At 39.0% G+C, this 24,991-nt stretch overlaps 1 protein-coding gene across 2 annotated transcripts in view; it reads right to left on the minus strand.

Annotated features, from left to right (window-relative positions):
- Window positions 1–24,991, minus strand: part of tmem132e (transmembrane protein 132E) — a 532,636-nt gene that overhangs the window by 84,159 nt on the left and 423,486 nt on the right. For both annotated transcript variants that reach the window (XM_079649699.1, XM_079649698.1), the window contains exon 4: window positions 10,857–11,049. In XM_079649699.1, the coding sequence (XP_079505825.1) occupies window positions 10,857–11,049 (193 nt within the window). The remainder of the gene's footprint in view (window positions 1–10,856; window positions 11,050–24,991) is intronic.

Genomic DNA, 24,991 nt, shown 5'->3' on the forward strand with positions numbered 1-24,991 from the left:
TTCAGCGCTCCTCTCGTAAAGTGAAAAGGATGTCCTGGGAAAGAGGGTGTTGTGTTAACAGTGGCCTAAACTATGTGACAAGCCTCAGGGTTGATTTAACCTCGCTGTCCTGGGATTGTTTCTCCTTTCACATCGCGGTAATAACCTCTTTCTCTCCAGGTCAACCGTAGCTGCACAATCTGCAGAGCATAAAACCTTCTCCGATCTTTTTACTGTCCATTTACCGGCTTTTTCCTTACTGTTAACGGTCAGAAATGACTGCGGCGATCCTCCCTAACCCTTCATCTCCGTGGCTTTAATGCATCCTGCTTGTATGTTGAGACAGAACAACCTCCCACCTCTTTATCTCAGCGTTTTTCTGAGTGCTGATCTGTTCTTCCAGCTTCTCAGTGGGTGTATGGCACCATGTGAAAGGAGCTGGATTGTTTGCATACACTGCTAACCAGTGGCGAGCCGTGAGGGCCCTCTTGGCTCTCTGTGAGGGCCTAAGATATTCTACAAAATAATATTTAAAAACATTAAAAAAAATAATACATCTTTTTATATATTTTTTAATATTTTATTTTAGTTATATTTTTCATTAGTTTTAACAAAATAAATTGATTTAATTGTATTTAAAATAACATTTCCAAATAAATACATCCTTCGAATCTGCCTATTCAGTTTCTGTTGGAATGTGAAGGGTTAAATGAAAGAAGCTCGTCTCTGCGAGTTACTGTAAAGAGAGGAGCTGTTGGACGTCCAGGCGGTCCAGCTATGAATTCACAGAGGACCCAGCTATAGTAACTGAACGAGAGAGTAATGTCAAATGACAGTACAATTGACCAATCATATCTTCCCTCTAAATGGGTGGGTGTTATTATCGCGGAATTTATGAAAAGTTCCGTCCGCTGTGAAACTTTTCTTGTTTCCATAGCAACAACAACTTCCTGTCAACAGCGTTAACTCGCCTTCAAAATAAAAGCATGCCAAATTACACTTAAGACATACAACTGCAACGAAAGTAACAAACACAAGGCAATATCCTTTTCAATTTCAAAGAACACAAATAGGGTTATCTACAGGTTTTGTTTTGTGTGGTAGAGGGTCGCTTTCATTGATGCGTTTTGCACCCCGGGCCGTTGTTTTGATATTCCGCTGAAGTATACACTGTGACGTAATAACTCGAGGGAAGGGGTGGGGGTCAGAGGGCCAAGGTATAAAAGTCACGGCTCGCCACTGGTGTTTATATAAATGGTGTTGTTTTGTGTGGTAGAGGGTCGCTGTCATTGATGTGTTTTGCACCCCGGGCCGCTGTTTTCAGAGGGCCTAGGTGTAAAAGTCACGGCTCGCCACTGCCGCTAACCTTAAAATGGCTACGGCACAAAAAAAGAGTCCAAGGATGAGAGGCATTACTGTATGTTACACTGTCATTTCCCCTCAACCTTGACCTGAGCGGAGCAGAAGGGCTCGGAAAAAGCCCTTGAGACGGATAACTTGATGTATGAATACACAGTGGCCATGTTCTTGCTGGTGTTAAATGTAAAAACATCATGTCTGTCACGATTCTTGTGTTGTGCCACGTTTTTAGTTTTGTGTGTCTGGTAGTGGGTGTTTTTCTATTCTCCTTGTCATGTTTTCCTCCCTGTGTATTGTCTGGTCTTTTCTCCCTGTGTTTTCCTGCCTGTTGTTAGTTTCCCTGGTGTGTCTAATTTCCTGATTGTTTTCACCTGTCACCCCTTCTGTGTCTCCTGTGCTCATCAGCGTCAGTCCCGCCCCTGATTGTTCCCACCTGTGTCTTGTTACCCTGCGTTTAAACTCCCCTGTCTCCCAGTGTTCAGGGTCAGTTCGTTTTTGTCTATGGTCGTGTTCAGGTCTATGCTCTCTTCGTGCTATTGTAAAATTTTGTTCCTCACCACGTGAGCGATTTTCATTTTGTTCTTATTTTTTGTCATCTCAGCTAGAGATTTGAAAGTGACAATTTTTTGCTCATCTTGCTTTTTTTGTTTTGGAAAATAAAGTATCTTACCAATACTTTACCTCTGTCTCCCGGGTCGTGCAAGTGCCTGAGTTCTTAACAATGTCTTAACAAAGAGATAAGCATTTGCTGCAGGGTAGACTGGAAACTAAACTCCAACAGAAGCGACGGCAGTTATTTAATAAATTTCTCACATTTAAGATATCAATCATTAGATCATTCACATCTCACTAAAGTAGCCTCAGGGGGTTTGAAGCAAAATATGCAGGAGAGAAAAAACATAACTGCAAAAAGCAACTGTAAATAAGGAAAGCACAAAACACTGACTGTCAGTTTTGTTTTTGTAGGGGGTTGTTGAATAGTTCAGAGCTTCAAATCTTGATTCAAACGTTCACATTCAAATTCTAGGATCAATTATTCAAGTCTTTTCATTTTGTTGTCAAAGGTGAAAATGAACATTTGGCTAAACTGAGGTAAACATTGTGTAATATTTTTAGATTAAGATTCCAAAAGTGGCTGCGTATGAATGTTTTAGACTTTGTGATCCAAACATTTCCTTTAATTTCATTGTATTTTAAAAGTTTAAATGTCAACAGTTTTAGAAAAAGGAGATTTGGCATTCAAAAAGACGTTTATATCTAAGAAAATATCCCGCTACGATTGATACTTGCTGTTGATAAGACTTTCAAAAGTAATATTTTTAACGCTGTCAACAAGGTGCTGCTTGCACACAAAGGAAGACATGCTCTCCATTAAAGTGGTGACACTACATTTTTGACCACATTTATTGAAGGGTAATATCAGAAAAGATGAAGCTTTGAACCATAAAACTCAATAAAACCTGCCAGTTTAAAAAATGACACTAGGATCAGATTATCTAGTGAAGATTCTTCACCAATATTACCAAAATAAATGATGAAAAAAGGCTTCCTGATATTTTCCCGATTGGATCCTTGTTAAGTAACTTCAATTGGATACTTACGTAACTTCAATTGGATCCTTATGTAACTTCAATTGGATCCTTACTGTAACTTCAATTGGATCCTTATTAAGTAACTTCAATTGGATCCTTATTAAGTAACTTCAATTGGATCCTTATTAAGTAACTTCAATTGGATCCTTATTAAGTAACTTCAATTGGATCCTTACGTGACTTCAACGTGATGCTCCTCAGACTGATTATGATTTCTCTTTGATCTAAACTGGTGTTGGGAGGCTGAGTGAAGTCGTTTCTGAACTTTCTGAGGTAACTCTTTATATTAAAGGGGACCTATCATGCCAAATGCACCTTTGTACGTATTTTCTACATGAATATGTGTCCCCGGTGTTCCAGGGAACTCACCAAGTGTCAGAAAACACAACCCTCTCTATTTCCCTCCATACCCAAATCTCTTAAAAAGGGGCTGCAACGGATCTGATACAGACTGATCCAGATTTGAACACTTCTATGACGTCACAGAAGTGGCGCTACGGCTATTGGGCCAACTCCACCAATCAGGAGGAGACAGCCACGGACATTGCCGTTGGAAAGCGCTGGAGACGCTGTAGTACATATGCCAGGCCTGTAGATGGTGCTGTTCTCACAGAATCAGCCCATGATGCAAAGACAGTGTTAAATTGAGCGAAATGAGGAATGGCTAAAATGCATGATCTGTTTGGTATTTTGAAAAATAAAAAGTATAAATATGCCTTATATAGGTATGGTCCTACACTATATTATTCAAATATAGCATGATAGGTCCACTTTAAGGTACACAAATTAATAGCTAATTTTGAGTTGTTTAGACTTAATTAACACTTGTAGTTTCATGTCTTGTTCCATAAGAATAGATCATATTTGTTAAGTGTTATTAAGGGAGAATTACTATTCATGTGGTACTCCTGCCTTATTAGGCCCATATTGAGAAGCGCATATTAAGACCAAAACTCATGTACAATAAGTTCCTTACTTGCAATAAATAAGCACTAATTAGAGGATTATTGAGGAAAAACTCAACTAATGGCTTATTACGTGTAGAACATGGCATTAATAAGTGTTTTATAATGACTAATAAAGAGCCAATATACTGCTAATATGTTAATCAACAACTAGTTGATGGTTAATTTGTGTACCTTAATATAAAGTGTTACCCTTTCTGATTGTTCATCACACACCACACACAATCCCATTAAGCCTCTCAACAAGCTGCCATGATGATGAAGATGGTCTGCTGTGTTTGCTCAGATAACACACACTGTTTTCACTTCATCAATCATGTGTAATGGGCTGTTACCATTGTTTAACTGCCACTTCTTCTGCTGGGGGGGGGGGGCGTCCACTTTTTGTTTTGATATCATTTGCAATCCAATTAGTCGACACAACTCAAATGATGGATTAAACTGTCGTCTCTTGAAGCGACCACAGGTGTGAAAATCAATAAGTGTTGCTTCAAGATTAACGTTTTTAGGGGTCTGACTCAGACTCCTGTCTTTTTTTGCTTTTCTGACAATTTAGGAAGAGGAATGATTGGCTAAAGGATCTCAGAAGGTCTCAAATTTGGGTTTGAAGTGAATTTTGACAATAAATATCATTGTCATTGCTACTGGATGGTCTAACTAGAATAACTCCCAGGGTGTGAAAACTTTCCAGATGGATCTTCTCCTTCTTCTTCATTGCTATTTCAAAAACAAATGTAGCCGAACCTTCAAACTTTTCAACAAGAAAAACGACTAAAGTGATTGAAATATCTTGAGAATCTAAATAAATTACAAATAATAACAATGCAAGTTCTGCAAAAGAACTGCAGGTAAAAAGCATTAAAATCTTAAAAGTACTTTATTTGTTTGTGTTATACGAGTTTGTCCTCAACCCTTTACAAAGGTTTATTAAACCAAATAACAATGTATGTATTCAGAGAGAGCTTAAAAGCATTACAACTACAAAACCATTTACCCTTAAATCTAACTACTACTACTACTACTGTTACTACTACTACTACTGTTACTACTACTACTACTACTACTACTACTACTACTACTACTACTGTTACTACTACTACTACTACTACTACTGTTACTACTACTACTACTACTACTACTACTACTGTTACTACTACTACTACTACTACTACTGTTACTACTACTACTACTGCTACTACTACTACTACTACTACTACTACTACTGTTACTACTACTACTACTACTACTACTACTACTACTGTTACTACTACTACTACTGTTACTACTACTACTACTACTAATACTACTGTTACTACTACTACTACTACTGTTACTACTACTACTGTTACTACTACTACTGTTACTACTACTGTTACTACTACTACTACTACTACTACTACTACTACTGTTACTACTACTACTACTACTACTACTGTTACTACTACTACTACTACTACTACTACTACTACTACTACTGTTACTACTACTACTACTACTACTGTTACTACTACTACTACTACTACTACTACTGTTACTACTACTACTACTACTACTACTGTTACTACTACTACTACTACTACTGTTACTACTACTACTACTACTACTGTTACTACTACTACTACTGTTACTACTACTACTACTACTACTGTTACTACTACTACTACTACTACTGTTACTACTACTACTACTACTACTACTACTACTACTACTACTACTGTTACTACTACTACTACTACAACTACTACTACTACTACTACTACTACTGTTGTTACTACTACTACTACTACTGTTACTACTACTACTACGACTACTACTACTGTTACTACTACTACTACTACTATTACTGTTACTACTACTACTACTACTACTACTACTACTACTATTACTGTTACTACTACTACTGTTACTACTACTACTACTACTACTGTTACTACTACTACTGTTACTACTACTACTACTACTACTACTACTACTACTGTTACTACTACTACTACTACTACTACTACTACTACTACTGTTACTACTACTACTGTTACTACTACTACTACTACTACTACTGTTACTACTACTACTACTACTACTACTACTACTACTGTTACTACTACTACTACTGTTACTACTACTACTACTACTACTACTACTACTACTACTGTTACTACTACTATTACTAATACTACTATTACTAATACTACTACTACTACTACTACTACTACTACTACTTTTACTACTACTACTACTACTACTGTTACTACTACTACTACTACTACTACTACTACTACTGTTACTACTACTACTACTGTTACTACTACTACTACTACTACTGTTACTACTACTACTGTTACTAGTACTACTACTACTACTACTGTTACTAGTACTACTACTACTACTACTACTACTACTACTACTACTGTTACTAGTACTACTACTACTACTACTACTACTACTACTACTACTGTTACTAGTACTACTACTACTACTACTACTACTACTACTACTACTACTACTACTACTACTGTTACTAGTACTACTACTACTACTACTACTACTACTACTACTACTACTACTGTTACTAGTACTACTACTACTACTGTTACTACTACTACTACTACTACTACTACTACTACTACTACTACTACTGTTACTACTACTACTATTACTAGTACTACTACTACTACTACTAGAGTGCAGAGGTGGCATGCTTCTTTAAAAAAGCACCACTATGTCCTGCCATCCTGCCTCAAAAATGCAAATCTAACAAGGCAAATTCACACAAGCAGAAATGCAACGCAGCTAATCACATCTGGATACAAGATGCTTTGCTAATCCCACATTTGAAGGGCACCGGGGATCGGAAGCGAGCCGTATGTTGCAGCAGATGTGCCGAAAACACAAAGTCACCACGGCAGCACAAGTTTATTTAATGGAGCTTTAGGTAAAGAACATTAGTTAATTAAGAAAATAGAAGATGATGATCACCGACTGACTTAACACCTCACTGTTGTTAAAGTCTATCTTTAGAAGTGCGGTCATCAGAAAAACAACCTTCTGCTGGATATTTACTCCTACACGATATTTACTCCTACACGATATTTACTCCTACACGCCACCTGCATCCACTAAAACATGCACAGTCAGAGATGGCAAAAGTACACACATCCTTCACTCAAGTAGAAGTACAGATACTCGTGTTTAAAAATACTCTGGTGAAAGTAGAAGTACTGACTAAACGTCTTTACTCAAGTCAAAGTAAAGAGGCTTTGAAATGTACTTCAGTAAAAAGTACCCATAACTAGCAGCTGTTTTAAAGAGTACCTGACCTCCCTTTATATTAATAGAACAATAATGTCATTGTTAGCTAATGAATGTTTCCACGGTGACCAACGGCAACATGACAACGTTTTCATTGGTCCCTCTTCTTTAGAGAAGACCAGGAAATGATGGATACACGGATCGTGTTCAAATCAATAGGCACGCAATGACCCTAAATCAGGGGTGTCAAACTCAATTTCATCGTGGGCCACATTCACATAACGGTTGCACTCAAAGGGCCGGTTGTAACTATATAAATATATAATATGCAGTGTTTCCCATACATTGATTCATTTCACAATTAAATATCGTAACAAATAGATCTCATAAAAAAGTAATCCCTGGTGATAGTAAGGTGGGCTGATGATCGGAAGGTTCTGAGTTCAAATCCCGCCTGGAACACCACCACTAGTGCGCCCTTTAGTAAGGCACTCAGTTACTCCAGGGAGAATGTCCCTGCAATTGGTCATTGGAAGTCGCTTTCGATAAGGCGTCTAGTAAATGCCTAAATTGTAAATTATATTTTTGGGAGAATAAACCCCACAGATCCTCAACTCCGGTGTGTCACTCATTAACAACGCAACACAGAGCAACAAGAACGTTGTCTGCTACAGTAGCCATGATCTTGCATGTATTTTGTTATTTGAGGGGGTGGTGGATGCGTGGGCCACCCGAATAGGTTAAGGGGCCTTTGGCTTTTCCTGCCGGGGTGGGGTGCGGTGCCCCCACAAATAGATTAAAATGATGTGGGAAACACTGATATATATTAAATAATGTATTATATTACATCATTGCCTCTGAATTGGATTATTATCGGATAGGATAATAACTTAGTAATTAATTATGTCTGAAAGCAGAAGTCCAGGGCTAATAATTGCAAGTCTCTTCAGTGTGCATGTCACAAAACGAAATGCATTGTGGGACATGTCGTTTATGGGCAACCTGCTTCTGTAAAGTAGCATGTAACCGTATAATAAACGTATTATATTCTTTGCAAGCTCTTGCAGGGCCACATAAAATGAAGTCGCGGGCCGGATTTGGCCCCCGGGCCTTGAGTTTGACACCCCTGCTCTAAATAATAAGGATCACACCACCAAACACACATTCAAACTAAAGGAACCAGCCTGTTTGGAAAATGTGAGAAGTAGAAAGTTCAGGTATTTGTGTTCAACATGTAAGAAGTAGAAAGTACAGGTATTTGGGTTCAAAATGGAAGAAGTAGAAAGTACAGGTATTTGTGTTCAACATGTAAGAAGTAGAAAGTACAGGTATTTGTATTGATACCAGAAACATGTACTTTAGTTCAGTAACAAAGTATTTGTACTCCAATACTTCCCACCTCTGATCACAGTATAGCTGGAGATATTTAGCACAGCCTTGATTGATCTCCCGTTGTTCCCGTTATCTATCTTTCCTACCTTCACTTAATTGCACCTTTCTCACGACAAGGAGAAGAGCCCAAATTAAAAGAGTAATAGATTGCTAATTGTTCCAGGAGTGGTTGCCTTGCTTAACGAGTTTAGATGTTGATTAGATTGACATTTAATGACCATCTGTCTGCATTATGTCGGCCGCTCTGTTCATGATATTTACTTACCTTAGTGAATAAAGAAAGAAAGATATATTAACACATGCAGTTTTAGAGAAGACGAAGCGGTGCTTTAAAGGATTCCTGATGCCAAGAGAGATTCTGCTGTCTGGGCTTTAATAAGTGGAAGCATCATTAAGGGATTACATAACGCTGAAGATGACACGCATCTCCGATTATGAGAAACACGGTTTGCAGCACAGGACATTTTTCCGGTTTTGGACTTTTTGGATGTCCTGAACTGATCCATAGGTTTGGGATTCAGCCTCAGAGAGAGGCCTTATTCTGCTTCTTGGGGTTTCCATTTCCTGTAGTGTGTTATATCGGTTGTTGTGTCTGCAAAGGCTAAAATCTCTGTGTTCCCTCCACTGCAAACTCACTCTAACTTTCCTAAATTAGTCGACACAACTCAAATGATGGAGGAGGGGGGGGGGGGGGTGGGGTTACCTTGGTTTCTGATTGGCTAATGGTTACTCAAGACAAAACATCGTTATGACATCATAAAGTGTCCAAAATCTGATCAGCTCATTTTCAGACAGGTTTTTATAGAAATGGATCAAAAAGAGAGAGAATCTTTGTTCCTGAAACTTTCAGAGTCTCTTTCCACAGAGGGGACACATGTTGATGTAGAGGAGACATGAAGAAGAGGGGACACATGTTGATGTACAAGAGACATGAAGAAGAGGGGACACATGTTGATGTAGAAGAGACATGAAGAAGAGGGGACACATGTTGAGGTAGAAGAGACATGAAGAAGAGGGGACACATGTTGATGTAGAAGAGACATGAAGAAGAGGGGACACGATGTAGAAGAGACATGGAGAAGAGGGGACACATGTTGATGTAGAAGAGACATGGAGAAGAGGGGACACATGTTGATGTAGAAGAGACATGAAGAAGAGGGGACACATGTTGATGTAGAAGAGACATGAAGAAGAGGGGACACATGTTGATGTAGAAGAGACATGAAGAAGAGGGGACACGATGTAGAAGAGACATGGAGAAGAGGGGACACATGTTGATGTAGAAGAGACATGGAGAAGAGGGGACACATGTTGATGTAGAAGAGACATGAAGAAGAGGGGACACATGTTGATGTAGAAGAGACATGAAGAAGAGGGGACACATGTTGATGTAGAAGAGACATGAAGAAGAGGGGACACATGTTGATGTAGAAGAGACATGAAGAAGAGGGGACACATGTTGATGTAGAAGAGACATGGAGAAGAGGGGACACATGTTGATGTAGAAGAGACATGGAGAAGAGGGGACACATGTTGATGTACAAGAGACATGAAGAAGAGGGGACACATGTTGATGTACAAGAGACATGAAGAAGAGGGGACACATGTTGATGTAGAAGAGACATGAAGAAGAGGGGACACATGTTGATGTAGAAGAGACATGAAGAAGAGGGGAAACATGTTGATGTAGAAGAGACATGAAGAAGAGGGGACACATGTTGATGGAGAAGAGACATGAAGAAGAGGGGACACATGTTGATGTAGAAGAGACATGAAGAAGAGGGGACACATGTTGATGGAGAAGAGACATGAAGAAGAGGGGACACATGTTGATGTAGAAGAGACATGAAGAAGAGGGGACACATGTTGATGTAGAAGAGACATGAAGAAGAGGGGACACATGTTGATGTAGAAGAGACATGAAGAAGAGGGGACACATGTTGATGTAGGAGATACATGAAGAAGAGGGGACACATGTTGATGTAGAAGAGACATGAAGAAGAGGGGACACATGTTGATGTATAAGAGACATGTTGAAGAGGGGACACATGTTGATGTAGAAGAGACATGAAGAAGAGGGGACACATGTTGATGTAGAAGAGACTTGAAGAAGAGGGGACACATGTTGATGTAGAAGAGACATGAAGAAGAGGGGACACATGTTGATGTAGGAGAGACATGAAGAAGAGGGGACACATGTTGATGTAGAAGAGACATGAAGAAGAGGGGACACATGTTGATGTAGAAGAGACATGACAAAGTGGATTTTGCATAATAGGTCCCCTTTAAATCTTTGGATCCTGTATCTTTGTCCACTCACCATGGCCAGAGGGATGATGGCCTGGATGTCTCTCTGCACCACCGTCAGCTCCGTCACCACCTTCTCTGATTCGGGCGGGGGGCTCTGACCCTTGTAGTCGATGTTCCAGTTGATCCTCCGAGTCACCGAGAGGCTGGTGAAGTTCTCCATCTCAAAGTCCAGCTGCATCACCTCCACGTTGCCCAGCACCTCCCTGAGGAAAAGACACAACACGCCATTAAAATACAGCCATAGATTCACGATGAACAAGTTATCAGAATCCCTGTGTTAGTCCCACAGAGGGGACATTTACCTTTTCACTGCAGAAAAGAGCCACAGACAGCTTAATGTTAGAAGCATGCATACAGAAGTATTAAAGAAAAATTATAATATAATAAAGAAAAGAAAATACAACGTTTTTAGTTATTCATTATTAAATATGATCTTTCGTGAGCTGTCGAAACATTGCGTTATTTTTAAAGTATTTCTTGAGTTGAAATAATGCATTCATTAGGGCTTCAACATAAACTTGACATTTTGAGATGATGTGTGGCACTATTTGTTCTTTATTCAAAAATGTATCGCACATCTGCATATCTGAAGACATGTCTATTTGTGGAGCGTCAAATAAAATAAATAAAGAAGGCATGTAATCATTCATATGCAAATTATCAACTTCAGAAATAACACCATGGCTTTATTCTGAAATGACAGACGAGCTGGAAGTCCTTTCAACGTGTGGTGTGATCAATGTATCTATCTTTTGACCTCCGGTGGAGACTAACCGATGTTTTGCATTCAGCAGAGCTCCTGTAAGCTGTCCGTCACACTGATTGATGAAAAGATGTCCATCATAACATTTCAGTCTGTCCACAAAGAGCTGCTTCAGAGTGACGGCAGATCTCAGACTGACAGACAAAAGGCGGGTAACCATCGGATCTGAAAGGTCACGGCGTGCTGTTTACAACTCTCAGCTTTACGCCTGAACGCCTCACTTCCCTTCTGACATGTTACCAATCTTTACTCATTTCATTACTTGATGTGAAATCCAGAGATGGCAAAAGTACACACATCCTTTACTCAGGTAGAAGTACAGATACTCATGTTTAAAAATACTCTGGTGAAAGTAGAAGTACTGACTAAACTTCTTTACTCAAGTCAAAGTAAAGAGGCTTTGAAATGTACTTCAGTAAAAAGTACCCATAACTAGCAGCTGTTTTAAAGAGTACCTGACCTCCCTTTATATTAATAGAACAATAATGTCATTGTTAGCTAATGAATGTTTCCATGGTGACCAACGGCAACATGACAACGTTTCCATTGGTCCCTCTTCTTTAGAGAAGACCAGGAAATGATGGATACACGGATCGTGTTCAAATCAATAGGCACGCAATGACTCTAAATAATAATGATCACGCCACCAAACACACATTCAGACTAAAGGAACCAGCCTGTTTGGAAAATGAGAGAAATAGAAAGTACAGGTATTTCTGTTCAACATGTAAGAAGTAGAAAGTACAGGTATTTGTGTTCAACATGTAAGAAGTAGAAAGTACAGGTATTTGTGTTCAACATGTAAGAAGTAGAAAGTACAGGTATTTGAGTTCAACATGTAAGAAGTAGAAAGTACAGGTATTTGTGTTCAACATGTAAGAAGTAGAAAGTACAGGTATTTGAGTTCAACATGTAAGAAGTAGAAAGTACAGGTATTTGTGTTCAACATGTAAGAAGTAGAAAGTACAGGTATTTGAGTTCAACATGTAAGAAGTAGAAAGTACAGGTATTTGGGTTCAAAATGTAAGAAGTCAGAGTAAAAAGTCGTCAGAAAATTAAGTAGTGGAGTAAAGTACTGATACCAGAAACCTTTACCTAAGCACAGGAAGGAAGTATTTGTACTCCACTACTTCCCACGTCTTGTGAAACATAAGTAGGAGTTATATATTCAGGTTTTGAGGCAAACAGCTGTTAAGAGACGATCCTCTCTCAGTGGCTTTGGTTAATCCGATTTTTCCATCCAGCAATTATGAGAAGTGGTTTGGGTTCACACCTAAATAAAGTCAAGGTGAAGAAGCTGAAGCATATTAGAATGTGAAGCTTTCTCTCATGCTGTAATTTAATCATTTAGTGCCTAAATCCCTTTATATTCTGCCCTGCTACAAACCCTGAATACAAAAGATTCCTTCTGCAAAAGATAGCAAGGATTTGAAGGCTTTGGCATTATGTGAATCTAACAACTCATGAATCAACGCACCAAATTTATATTTGTATCTAATTGTCTTGACCTTTAACATGGAGCTGTGTATTAACTCAGGCTTGGAAATATCACTGCTTTAAACTTCCTGCAAAAAAAGTTGTTTAATTTTGAAGCATTGGAAATCTTTAACAGCAGAATAATCTACTGAGGATCAATGGCGAAACATGGCCTTCTCAACTCAGCAAAAAATAACAAGTGAGTGTTGTAAACAATCAAAAATGCTCTAACAATCATTTTCAGAGCTTAGAAATAATATTTGAGAAATTCCTATTAACTAAAGTCGATTTTGCAATGGCTTCAGAACATGTTGAAATGTGGGGAAAAGATGGTAAAAACAAACCTTGAATAAAGAGTATATTTTCCTTGTGGAACTATCTGTATCAGTGCTTAGTTTCACTTTTAATGTTGATGGTGAAAACAATCTGCTAAATATTCTCAGCGTATTTTCCTCTCCTGGCAATGAACTTTTCTTTTTTTTATGGTTTACTATTTGCATAAGAAAGGAAAGGAAACGTATGGCCCGCAGGACAGATAGAGCAGATAAGGTGCAGAGAGGCCCAGAGACTATTTATTTTTGTAGTGTTAATGTAACTAAGGTGCCAGCGTGCATAAACAAAGAATACTGATATCATAACGGAGCTTGTCATCTTGCCAAATTGGCCCCAGGGTAAAGAAAGAGTATCGCTGACCTAACATTTCTCAACTTTTGGATGTGTGTGTGTGTGTGTGTGTGTGTGTGTGTGTGTGTGTGTGTGTGTGTGTGTGTGTGTGTGTGTGTGTGTGTGTGTGTGTGTGTGTGTGTGTGAGTGAACTCAGGGTATTTCATTCTCTAGTTCAATTCCTGTTAAATTAAGTCAACATTTCTATAAAGCATTGAACAGATTACACTTTGTAATAATTTGTTTAATAAGCTTGAAATGTATTTAATATAGAAATATATTTGTTGGGAGACTATGGCTTGTCTCGCTGATGCAACACACAAAGATCCATGTCATCATTAATGAATATATCAATGCATTACTGAAAAAATCTAATCTGACGCTGGACTTATTCATTTTCTTTTGTCCACCTCTGCATGTGGGTTAGGTTAAGAGCGACACTTGAACTGACTAGAAGTGACATTTCTCTAATGGCTTCGAGTTATCATATGCCGTGAATTAATCAGTGAAGGGAAAGAGTGTGCAGGTCTTGTCAATAAACAATCACTGCCCACTAATCTGGCCAGCTTTCTCTATCTTAAGACCCAGTTAGTGGAGGTGGTGCAGGAAGATTGCAGGTTTTGTTCCACCTCTCACTTTCAAATAAGCGTAATCGCAGTGGCAGCAGATCCACTTCGGACCAATCGATGCTGTTGCTAGGACCCTGATTGCTCTGATGGACATGCATGTGAAATATTTCAGCTTCTCTCTGTTCATACCGAAGACTTTGGCTTTGATCTCGACTTTACTCTGGCAAACACGCTGAAGAAGCAGAGGGGGAATAAGATCCTTAACTTAAGTACATTTGTACTTCAGATGCCTTACAACTCTGACACTTTAACAAAAGGTTTGGCCAAGGAAAACAGTAGATCAACAGTACGAGCTATATAGAGTCATTTAAGATCAAAGTATTTCTACTTTATGATCTAAGTACTTATTTCTGTTCAGGAGTCATACAAGTTGTTTTAACATTATGGAGATTATTATATTATATGTTTCAGTATTTATTTCCAAAGAGGTCTTTGACCAGAAATGTTGAAATTAGATGACTCACATGAGGGCTATTGTTTTTATAAGCCATGCCTTCTGCCCTCCCGCTTCAACACATTTAGTTTACTTTCATTAACTTTTGTTTCATCTTTATTTTTAGATGGCTTTCTTCTGGAGTGTTTTGAATACAGGCATACTTATGACCAGGCTTAAGTAGAAGTTCAGAAGTATTATCTGCAACATGTTCATAAAAGTACTTAGTAATATAATAATAATAATACATTTTATTTTTAGGCGCCTTTCATGACACCCAAGGACACCGTACAATTTGTTAAAAAAGAAAGAAAACGCTAATCGGCAACAAAACATGATAAAAACACAAACAGGAAATCATGGAGGAGACAATCAAGTGGACACAAATGAAAACATATAATGGGGAGCACTACAGTGAGTAGGCAGATTTGAACAGGTGTGTTTTTAATTGGGATTTAAATATGGTGATTGTGTCTGACTGCCGGATGTGCGGGGGGAGGGAGTTCCAGAGTCTGGGAGCAGTGCAGCTAAAAGCCCGAGCACCCATGGCAGAGTCCTGCATCGGGTCGGGTATCCGCGGGTACCCGACGGGTGACCCGCAAAAAAGGTGATTTGCGGGTGGTATTTTTTCAAACGCTTTTTTCCGGGTTCGCTTCTGGGTAAAACAAAGATGATGCGGGTCGGGTTGCGGGTGTTGCATAATAAATCAATTTAAACAATAATAATTTAGTTTAATGTTTAAATCCTCAGACCTCTCCCCCGCGGGACCGAGCATAATCATAACCTCTGCAGTGCATCTATTTGCTGCTGAGCGCACCACATTCTGAATGGCTGAGGTGAAGCTCTCTACGGAGAATACAGCATTTTCAATAACACTTCGTCAAGAGCGAAATCCAACATCTGGGAGGCTTTTGGTGTCATCCTAGATGGAGAGAATAACCAACATCCCAGGCTTTTTGAGCCAAATATGCAACTGCGTGTGTTAATAATTGCACGTTGTCACTGCTTATATATATGCGGGTTCGGGTAGGGTTGCGGATCTTGTGCCGGCGGGTCGGGTCGGGTTGCGGAACTAATTGGCAATATGTGCGGGTAGCGGGGCGGGTTCGGTATTGCACGTCACGGGTGCGGGGCGGGAGCGGGTCTTGAAAATCAGACCCGTGCAGGACTCTGACCCATGGTGACGAGGCGTGGGGCGGGGACGGTTAGCACCGGCGGTTTGCACCGTTTTTATAACTATATAGAATATATTTTATTTTGTTTTTATCACTGGTAAATACTTGGAAGAGCATCTTATTCTGGAAATGTTGTCAAAGTGCAGCCCCTTTTAGATACTTTGTTAAATACAAAATGTATAATGAGTCATGTGTTTTTTTTTAGGTACAAAGTAACTATGAGGGTTGTATAACTGTAGTGCAGTAAAAGTACAATATTTGCCTCCAAAGTGAAGTGGAGTTAACGTATAAAGAAGCAAAAAATAGAAATAATCAAGTAAGTTAAAAGTATGTCATATTAGTACCTAAGTACAGTACCTGTGTGAATGTTACATTTCACCACTTCTCTTGTTATTAGAACGTATAGCTAGGAATAAACATTATATATGTTCTTTACACTTGGGCTTGTAATCCTCAAGTTCAACAAGCCTTACATCAAACTGTCTCTCTGGAGGTAAAAAGGGCAAATTCAATCTTTTTCCTCCCATGACAAGAAGCATCCCGCCCCAAATGTCACCTTTACAGAGAGAGGCGCCCCTCGTCTGCCCTTCAACAAAAGCAAAGAGCCGTCCCACCATTCAGTCTGAGAGCCTTTTAATGAAAGCTGCTTCGCTACGAGCCTCCACCCACAAAGGCTTCCTCTCAGGAACAGCGTGATGAGATCTCAGCCTATTTGTCTCGACATCACTCACCGAAAACAAACAGCCCTGTCTGTCTGTGACACACTAAAGCTGTCATCAATATGGCGCGCTGGAGTGAGTACATGTACGAGCGCTCAATAAACTGCCACCACGCTGCAGGGGAGGAGGAAAGATGCTCAAAATGGACTGATTTGGGTTACGGGGCATGCTTTGGTGGAGAGGAAATTGATCAAAATGAAAGTGAACGCTTGTAAAAACAAAGCAGAAAAGTAACATTTCTCCTTTCTCCTCCGTTTGACTTGACATTTTGACTTGGTGTAAGAGCATTGACTTACACTAACAGGTTTTTAGGAAATCTCACTTTACTCAATTTCCATAGAAACCTCATGGTGTAGGAATGAGTCTCATACTAGGAAATGATTTAGCATTTTACTAACTCCTGGTTCCCTACTCTCAAAGTCAATGTTTTGTTGTGAATGTGGGATACGATATAACACGATACAACACGAAACAACACGAAACAACACGAAACAACACGAAACAACACGAAACAACACGATACAGCACGAAACAACACGATACAACACGAAACAACACGAAACAACACGAAACAACACGATACAACACGATATAACACGGCATAACACGATACAGCACGATACAACACGAAACAACACGGTATAACACGATACAACACGGTATAACACGATACAGCACGATACAACACGAAACAACACGAAACAACACGATACAACACGGTATAACACGATACAGCACAATACAATAAGATACAATTCTATTCGATATGATTAGATATGATTCAATATAATTCGATATAATGCGATATGATACGGTACAGTACAGTATGGTGAAGTACGTTACGAAACGATGCGATGCAATACCTTACCATAAGATACGATAAGATAAAGAACATTACGATGCGATACTATATGGTACGGTACAGTACGGCATGGGTTCCCAAAGTGGGGGTCGCGAGATGATTACAACTTTTTTTTTATCCATTTGTTAATCTTATAATTATAAATAATAACGTGTGCATAGACAAGGGCGGACTGGCCATCTGTAGAATTCCCCCCCCCCCCCCCCGTTGACAGGGGTCGCCAGTATACAGTACATTATGATCATTGTTGGGACTTTTTTTTAATTCAGTAACTCATTTACCGTTACGACATGGTGCGTTACTCCGTTATTTTTTGTATATAGTCTCGGCTCCCAGACGTTGGTGAGTGGCGCCAACAGCGAGGCGAACAGAGATGAGAACTGCGCTTAAGTACAGTACTTGAGTAAATGTACTTAGATACTTCCTGTGTCACATGCTGAGACGCGCTGTGGGCGTGTTTGTGTTTACTAACAAGACTATCATGGCGGCTGAGGAGCTCAAGTTGAGTTTCTCCACCTGGAGATATTCTCACTCTTTCACTTTTGTCGAGCACAAAGAAAAGAAAGTTTTAGTTAAATGTAAGTTGTGTCTTGGCGGGTCAAAGATCCTATCTACTGACCAAAACAGAAATTCAGATCTGTTGAAACATCTGCAGAAACAACATGCTGGGACGAAGCTAGTAGCTAAGACCACAGACCCAGACTCATCTGACGCCACTCCACCTCCATCTGAGCAACAGCGGCTGGATTTGAACCGAGGGACTGCTAGCCAGGGAAAAGTTGATGAAGCCATTGCACGGTATGTTGTAGAACACATGCAGGATATTTCTACTATTTCTACTATTTCTATTTCTTGATCAACAGATTGTATTATTCTCCAATGCAATAACAGTACTGAAATGAAGGCTATAAGGGCATTAATGGGAGCCCTTTTTTAAGTAAGTAATGCGTTACTGTTCACAGTTTGGTGTAAGTAATCAGTAAAGTAACTGAGTTACTTTTGAAATGAAGTAACTAGTAATGGTAACTAGTTACTGGTTTTGAGTAACTAGCACAACATGATGCAATATGGTACAGTACAGTATGGTACGATATGGAATGTTACGATATGATACGATACGGTGAAGTACGGTACGGCATGGTACAGTACGGTATGGTAGAGTACTGGTAGTTGCTTTGGATAAAAGCGTCAGCTAAATGCAATGTAATGAAACAATAAGATACAATACTAAACAATTCAGTACGTTACGATAACATACAATACAACATAGGATACGATACGATAAGATACAGTAAGGTACGATACGATGAATGAGACTACTGAATGTCATCACGACAAAACATTCGCCGCCTTTAGCTTAGCGGTGGTGACGTGAAGTCATGTGACCGTGATGCAGTTTCTCTATAGCGTAAGGTTAGCTTTTTACTTCAGGTGATTTTAAGCATCATACATTTGTTTGTCACAGATCTTATTTTGTGAAATATAAACAAATCCAATGGAGAAATCCCTTAGATTTCGATACTAACTTCCATGACATTAACACGTAATCACTGAGCCACTTTATTAACTCCTTTTTTAGGTTTTTTCTTTTAATATCCTTACAATAACCTGACTAAAGACACTAAAAATAGTGAGCAATTTCCTCTCCCCAGCGCCAGAAGCTGCTCTTCTACAGAACAGTATATCTTATTACATTCCCTTAAGGCATGTTAATGGGATTATATGGTGACCTTTTCCTCAAAATACTGAATTATGTATTGGTTAGTTAATTAATGTCACTTGAGTCCACTTCTTAAGGTTTCAGTGAAAAAGAGGAATTACAGTATCACTCCACAAAGAAATGTTTTTGTGAGCTTTCCCGTCCTTCATTATCTTCCATTATTAAAAAGAACAACTTAAATATGTAATGAAACTATTCCCTTAAAGGTGGGGTTGGTAAGAATGGAGAAACCAGCTCAAGTGCGCAAGAATTTGAAAATACGCAACCGGAACAAATCTGTCACTTCCTTCCAGAGCCCTTCCTCCAACACACACGAACGCGCACATGACCAATGAGGGCACGAGATAAGTTTGTGCACAGATGGAAGGCTGACAGGCAGGTAGGCCATCCAGTTACTTTAGCCGGGCCGGCTCAGATGATTGGTCGGGCTTTTTACAGCGCCACGGCTTCCACAGATGACATTTTGTTATGTATTTATTATCAAAGCATTTAATGTATTCATTGCTATCGGGATGTTAAGAGCATTCCATGGAATATAACAAAAAGTGTTTCTGAAGTGAATTACCTCGCCCACCTTTAAGGTTTGATAGCAACTTATAGTTAAAACACAGGTTTGATGTTGATAATGAACAACACAACTCATCAAAGGGGCCTTCAAGTGAAGAAGTCAACTTAAATGAGAGAAAGGAAGTAAGCAAGGCTTAATAAAGTCTGCTCCTGTTTCCATTAACTTAATGAAATGCTGTCTGGATAGCACCAACTATATATTTTACAAGCTGTAGCTCGGGGCTTCTTTAGCACTCAGGAGGATTTCTGTCTTGGATCAGAGGTCTGTTTGAGTTTCTGATTATCAGGGAGAGCTCATTGGATCAAAGCTGTGCAGAGATACAAGAGAAAGATAAAAAAAAAGGGGCTCACAATGGACCAGTCTGTGATATAACATCTAAAACACTTGACATGGGGGTGATTTACTGAAAAATATAGGAATTTAAAGGAACAGTCAATCACTTGGGAGTATTTTCGTTTCAACAGAGTGTGATTTTATATACATTATAATGCGTTAGGCAAGTATAAAAGATTTATATTTCATTCATTAAAAGTAGTTTGGGAATACTCAAGATAATTTAACGTGTGAAATCAAAGGCCTTATTTGCAGTGAGGGAGGAAGGACTCAGATCTCTTATTGAAGTGAAGATACTAATAAGAGAGTTTCTAAGGTTACTTAAAAACAAATACATATAAAAAAGTAGTTAATGCTTAAATTGAGCCATTGTTTGCTGAGCTCCACGCCAAAGAAAAATTACCTACTAAATAATATGTACATTATTTATTTAAAAAAGGTTTTCAATATATTATATATCATATCAATATTTGCACTTACAATTGGTCCTGAATCATTTTCTGTTTGCATCCATTGTTTAACTCTGAATGATGTTATAAGTGGTTATTTCTGTTGTCCTGACGCCACTGTGGTAATGGCACAGCTTTTTCAGGAGCATTAATTATTTGAAAGCCATTGATCGCAATTAATAATTCAAGGGTTCATCAACGAGCTGCTGGCACAGATGGAGAGTTACAGAAGAATAAATACGTTGAATGATCCAAAATAATTCTAACATTGACTAAAGAGTGATCTGATAAGAAGATACATTTATAGATACGAATAAAATAAATAAATAAAGCAACAAAATCAGATTTTTAAAGATTGCTAAGCAGATGTATTCAACAATGAGAGGCTTAATTTGTCTTTTTATGGGTGGAGAGGGAAGTGTGTGTGTGTGTGTGTGTGTGTGTGTGTGTGTGTGTGTGTGTGTGTGTGTGTGTGTGTGTGTGTGTGTGTGTGTGTGTGTGTGTGTGTGTGTGTGTGTGTGTGTGTGTGTCAGAGGCGGCGCCAGAGATTTTCTCTAGGGGGTGCTGTGGGGTAGCTTGACGTTTCATAGAGGGTGCTCAAACATTAAGGGTTTCCCATTAATGCACCAGCGCTACAGTTGAATTTTCTACTGCACACACAGTGTAACCGCGACTGTTACAATGAAGGCTCGATAATCAGCTCACGGCATATAGGTGTAATCAGGGGTAAGTGCTATTTTTACAAGTGGGGGGTGGTCCTCACCTCCTCTAGTGGGGTCCGGGAGCATGCTCCTCCGGGAAGATATTTTTTTAAATATTGAAGTTAAAAGCATCAATCTGGTGCACTTTGAGAGCAACATGAAGAAATCTATGGATACATCTCTCAACATACATATGAAACAGAACTGTAAACAGATTTTCTATTTCTTTATCGATATTTTACAAATCACTCCCCTTTTAAAACAAACCGTTTGAGACCCACTGAGATAACTAGACTAAAGTAAACTATCTAAACACAGAGAGAGTCCTTTACTTCACCTGAGCTGAGGTTATCTGAGACTCTCAGTCTGACAGGAGAGAGTTCTCCCTCCACCTTGTTGTTGATAAATCTCCTTATATCCGTTAGCTTGGCTAGCTAGCACCAGATGCTAACCACAACGATCTCCGGTAGATACCCACCGGTGCGCAAGCTCTCTCTCTCGCTTCTCTTTGCACGCACACAAAATGGCTCAGAGCAGAGCTTGAATAAAACACAGAGACCCAGAAGTAAGCTACTTGTACTCACAAGGCCTATTGTGTTCAGTATCCCTCTCGCTTTCAGGTGGTTTTGATTGAGTGTGCACACGTGGACGTTTAAGGACTAAAAAACGATCCATTTTTCACTTTGCTGTTAGCAAATAATTTGGCGCTCTAGCTAACAGGAAGTCCCTCAAGTGTCACAAAGTAATTTAGCCTATGGGTAGGTCAAAAATCGAATGGGTGCTGGCCATTGGCCTAATCATATCACCTGTGTTGGCTTTATGTTTTTGGTCAAAAGTGTGTTTATTTCACATTTGCATTGATGTAATCAATATTTTTTCTAATTACATTTAATACAAATAATAATATTAATCTTCGAAGAAAAAAAAAAACATTTATTCTGGTTGCTTAGGGGGTGCTTTTGGCAATCCTGGGGGGTGCCCCTAGCTCCCCCCTGGCGCCGCCCCTGGTGTGTGTGTGTGTGTGTGTGTGTGTGTGTGTGTGTGTGTGTGTGTGTGTGTGTGTGTGTGTGTGTGTGTGTGTGTGTGTGTGTGTGTGTGTGTGTGTGTGTGTGTGTGTGTGTGTGTGTGTGTGTGTGTGTGTGTGTGTGTGTGTGTGTGTGTGTGTGTGTGTTGAGAGAGGAGGGGGAGGCTTTTAATAGTGAACAGTTACTTGTTTGCAGATTAAATCTCTAACAATAATTGAACTGAGAAAACAGAGTGGAATCCATCGTATTACAGGCGTGAATCGGGTAATTAGGGGGATAATTATCCTGAGATATCATGTGTTTTTGGGCTCATTACTGTAAAGTGTTGGGCTGCTGCACAATGTTTTCCTCCTGCAGTCGAAACAAATCCACACAAACAGGAGAGAAAATTGAGTTGGATATATTACATTCATTAAGAACCATTTAATCTGACAGTCTATAGTTAAAGAACTTAAGAAGCAACTGAAATGATACGCATTTGTGTGGCCTCCTGACAGTGATTTAGCAATTAAATTGGTAAGTAATGCATATTTTTGGGACATATAAGCAGTATAATTGTTCTATTGTTCTAACACTGCTCAAAGTCCTATGGAGTTAAATGTGTTTCAAAAATATTAATGTTTTTCTGTGTGTAATTAATGGTGTATAATGTAAGTGTGTTGCTTTTTAATTTTATATTTTAAATGTACCCCTGAATATGTAAAGTGACCTTTTTAGCACACACTATAAATAAAATATATTATTATTATTATTTATGTATTTATTACATTATAGTGTTATATTTACTTATCTATGTATTTATTTATTTTAACACAAAATAATCGAAAGAAAAATAACATTTGACAAAAATAAAGATTTCATGGCGACCTCCAAACAACCCATAAAAGTAAAGGTAACCGATTCACACAAATCTCCAGAGGCATGAGTTCATTTTTTTATAGAAAGAGTTTAAACTCATGTCCAATCAATTTCATGGGAGTGAAGCGTCAACACATGAAGTCTTCCGTGACTTGATATCTTTAAGGGTCTATTATTGGCCGTTTGGCGGTAGGAGGTGGGCACAGAATCGACTGGGCTTTTCGACAAAATGCACCGTGACAGTCTGTTTCTCTTTCCAAGCTTGACCCCCTACCGGACCTTTCACACATGGTGACAGGGAGGCAAAGATTACATGACACGGGTCACTAAATATAGCAGAGAGGCTGCGCTCAGGAGTAAACAAGAGAGGAAAGAAGGGCTTGTTTTTCAGGTATAAGGACAATCTGTCTTTTTCCTGTCTGTTCTCTTTCTCCTCAGACATAAGGGAGTCCAATATTGTCCAACAACAACAAGGCTTGGTGAAAACCAGGGCTTAATGAATTGAACACATCACATATAAAGATTGATGGTGGTTTATTTCCCACAAAGCTTAAAAGAAGGCCAAACGGTCCTTCCTATAAAAAACCCATGACGAACAAGTGCTTGATAGTAAATGTGCTTAAGTGCTAGCAGCTGTTAAAAGACTCACTGTATCTCCCCAAAACTAAAATAAATATTATAATATTGCAAGTAAATTGGCTGATAATGCAATTGTGATATGATTCACGATGTTGTCTTAAGCATACTCTTGTAGACCAAGAATTCTCTCCACTTCCTCAATACTTCATTAATATATTTTCACATATTTTGCCTTCATCAAATACTGAGCTTACTGCGATTTGGAGATTAGCCTATTTTGCAATTTTGATAACATTTAGATTAATGTGCAGCCCTAGTATCCATCCAGATTTGTGTTTTATTCGAACACCACTTCAACACAGTCGAGGTGAACGTAACCGCAAGTCTTTCCATAAGAACAGTTTGTATTAAAATAAAGAGTTACGGGTATATTCCCCTTTCATATCCAGACCTTTATTTACTGGTATCATTAGACTGTGTTCCTAAAAGCAATCTAAAAAGAGCATAACTCAGCTACACAACTTTTAGACCACAATAAGCTCACAAAGGACATAACAAATCTCTCGTGTCACTACATAAAGCGAAGTAGAATCCGTCCAGGCAGAGTCCATTGCAGTCCTGTGTGAAACTACAGGAGTAGGTTCACTGTGGTTTTTTTACTCCTTTGAGGGACTTAGGATAATTACCGCTCTCAGACAAGATCTCATCTCTCAGGTATGCTAATGCCCGCAGTAAGATCCGTCTGCCTCATCACTCCATGTAGACAGAATTAACAGCAGATGTAGTGAGACTGATAACATCACCATTAAGTTAAAGCAGAGACACTGCTGGGGGTCAAAGTATACATTTGATCTCCTGTAGATCATTAACAAAGAATAGCGTTTGCTTTTAAGTGGTAAATGGACTGGAATTAAATAGCCTGTTTCCAGTATTTGCTACACCCTTAAAGTGCTTTTATAAAACTCAGCTTTAACCCACCAAGCTTGAGCTTTTGAATTTCACTGTTTTGAATTGTAACTAATATATATATCCAAGCCTAGTGTTGGCAAATTATGAGATTTGAGAGAAGTTTTGGATATTAAGTTCAGTCTGTGGATTGAATATTTAACCATCATTTAAACCGATTAGACTGATTATACCCCGTTCAATTCAAAGCAGTTGATAACTAAAAATGCACCCAGTGATTTGGACC

Source organism: Notothenia rossii (genome assembly GCF_949606895.1).
Source record: "Notothenia rossii genome assembly, chromosome: 9".
Classification (NCBI taxonomy): Eukaryota; Metazoa; Chordata; class Actinopteri; order Perciformes; family Nototheniidae; genus Notothenia; species Notothenia rossii.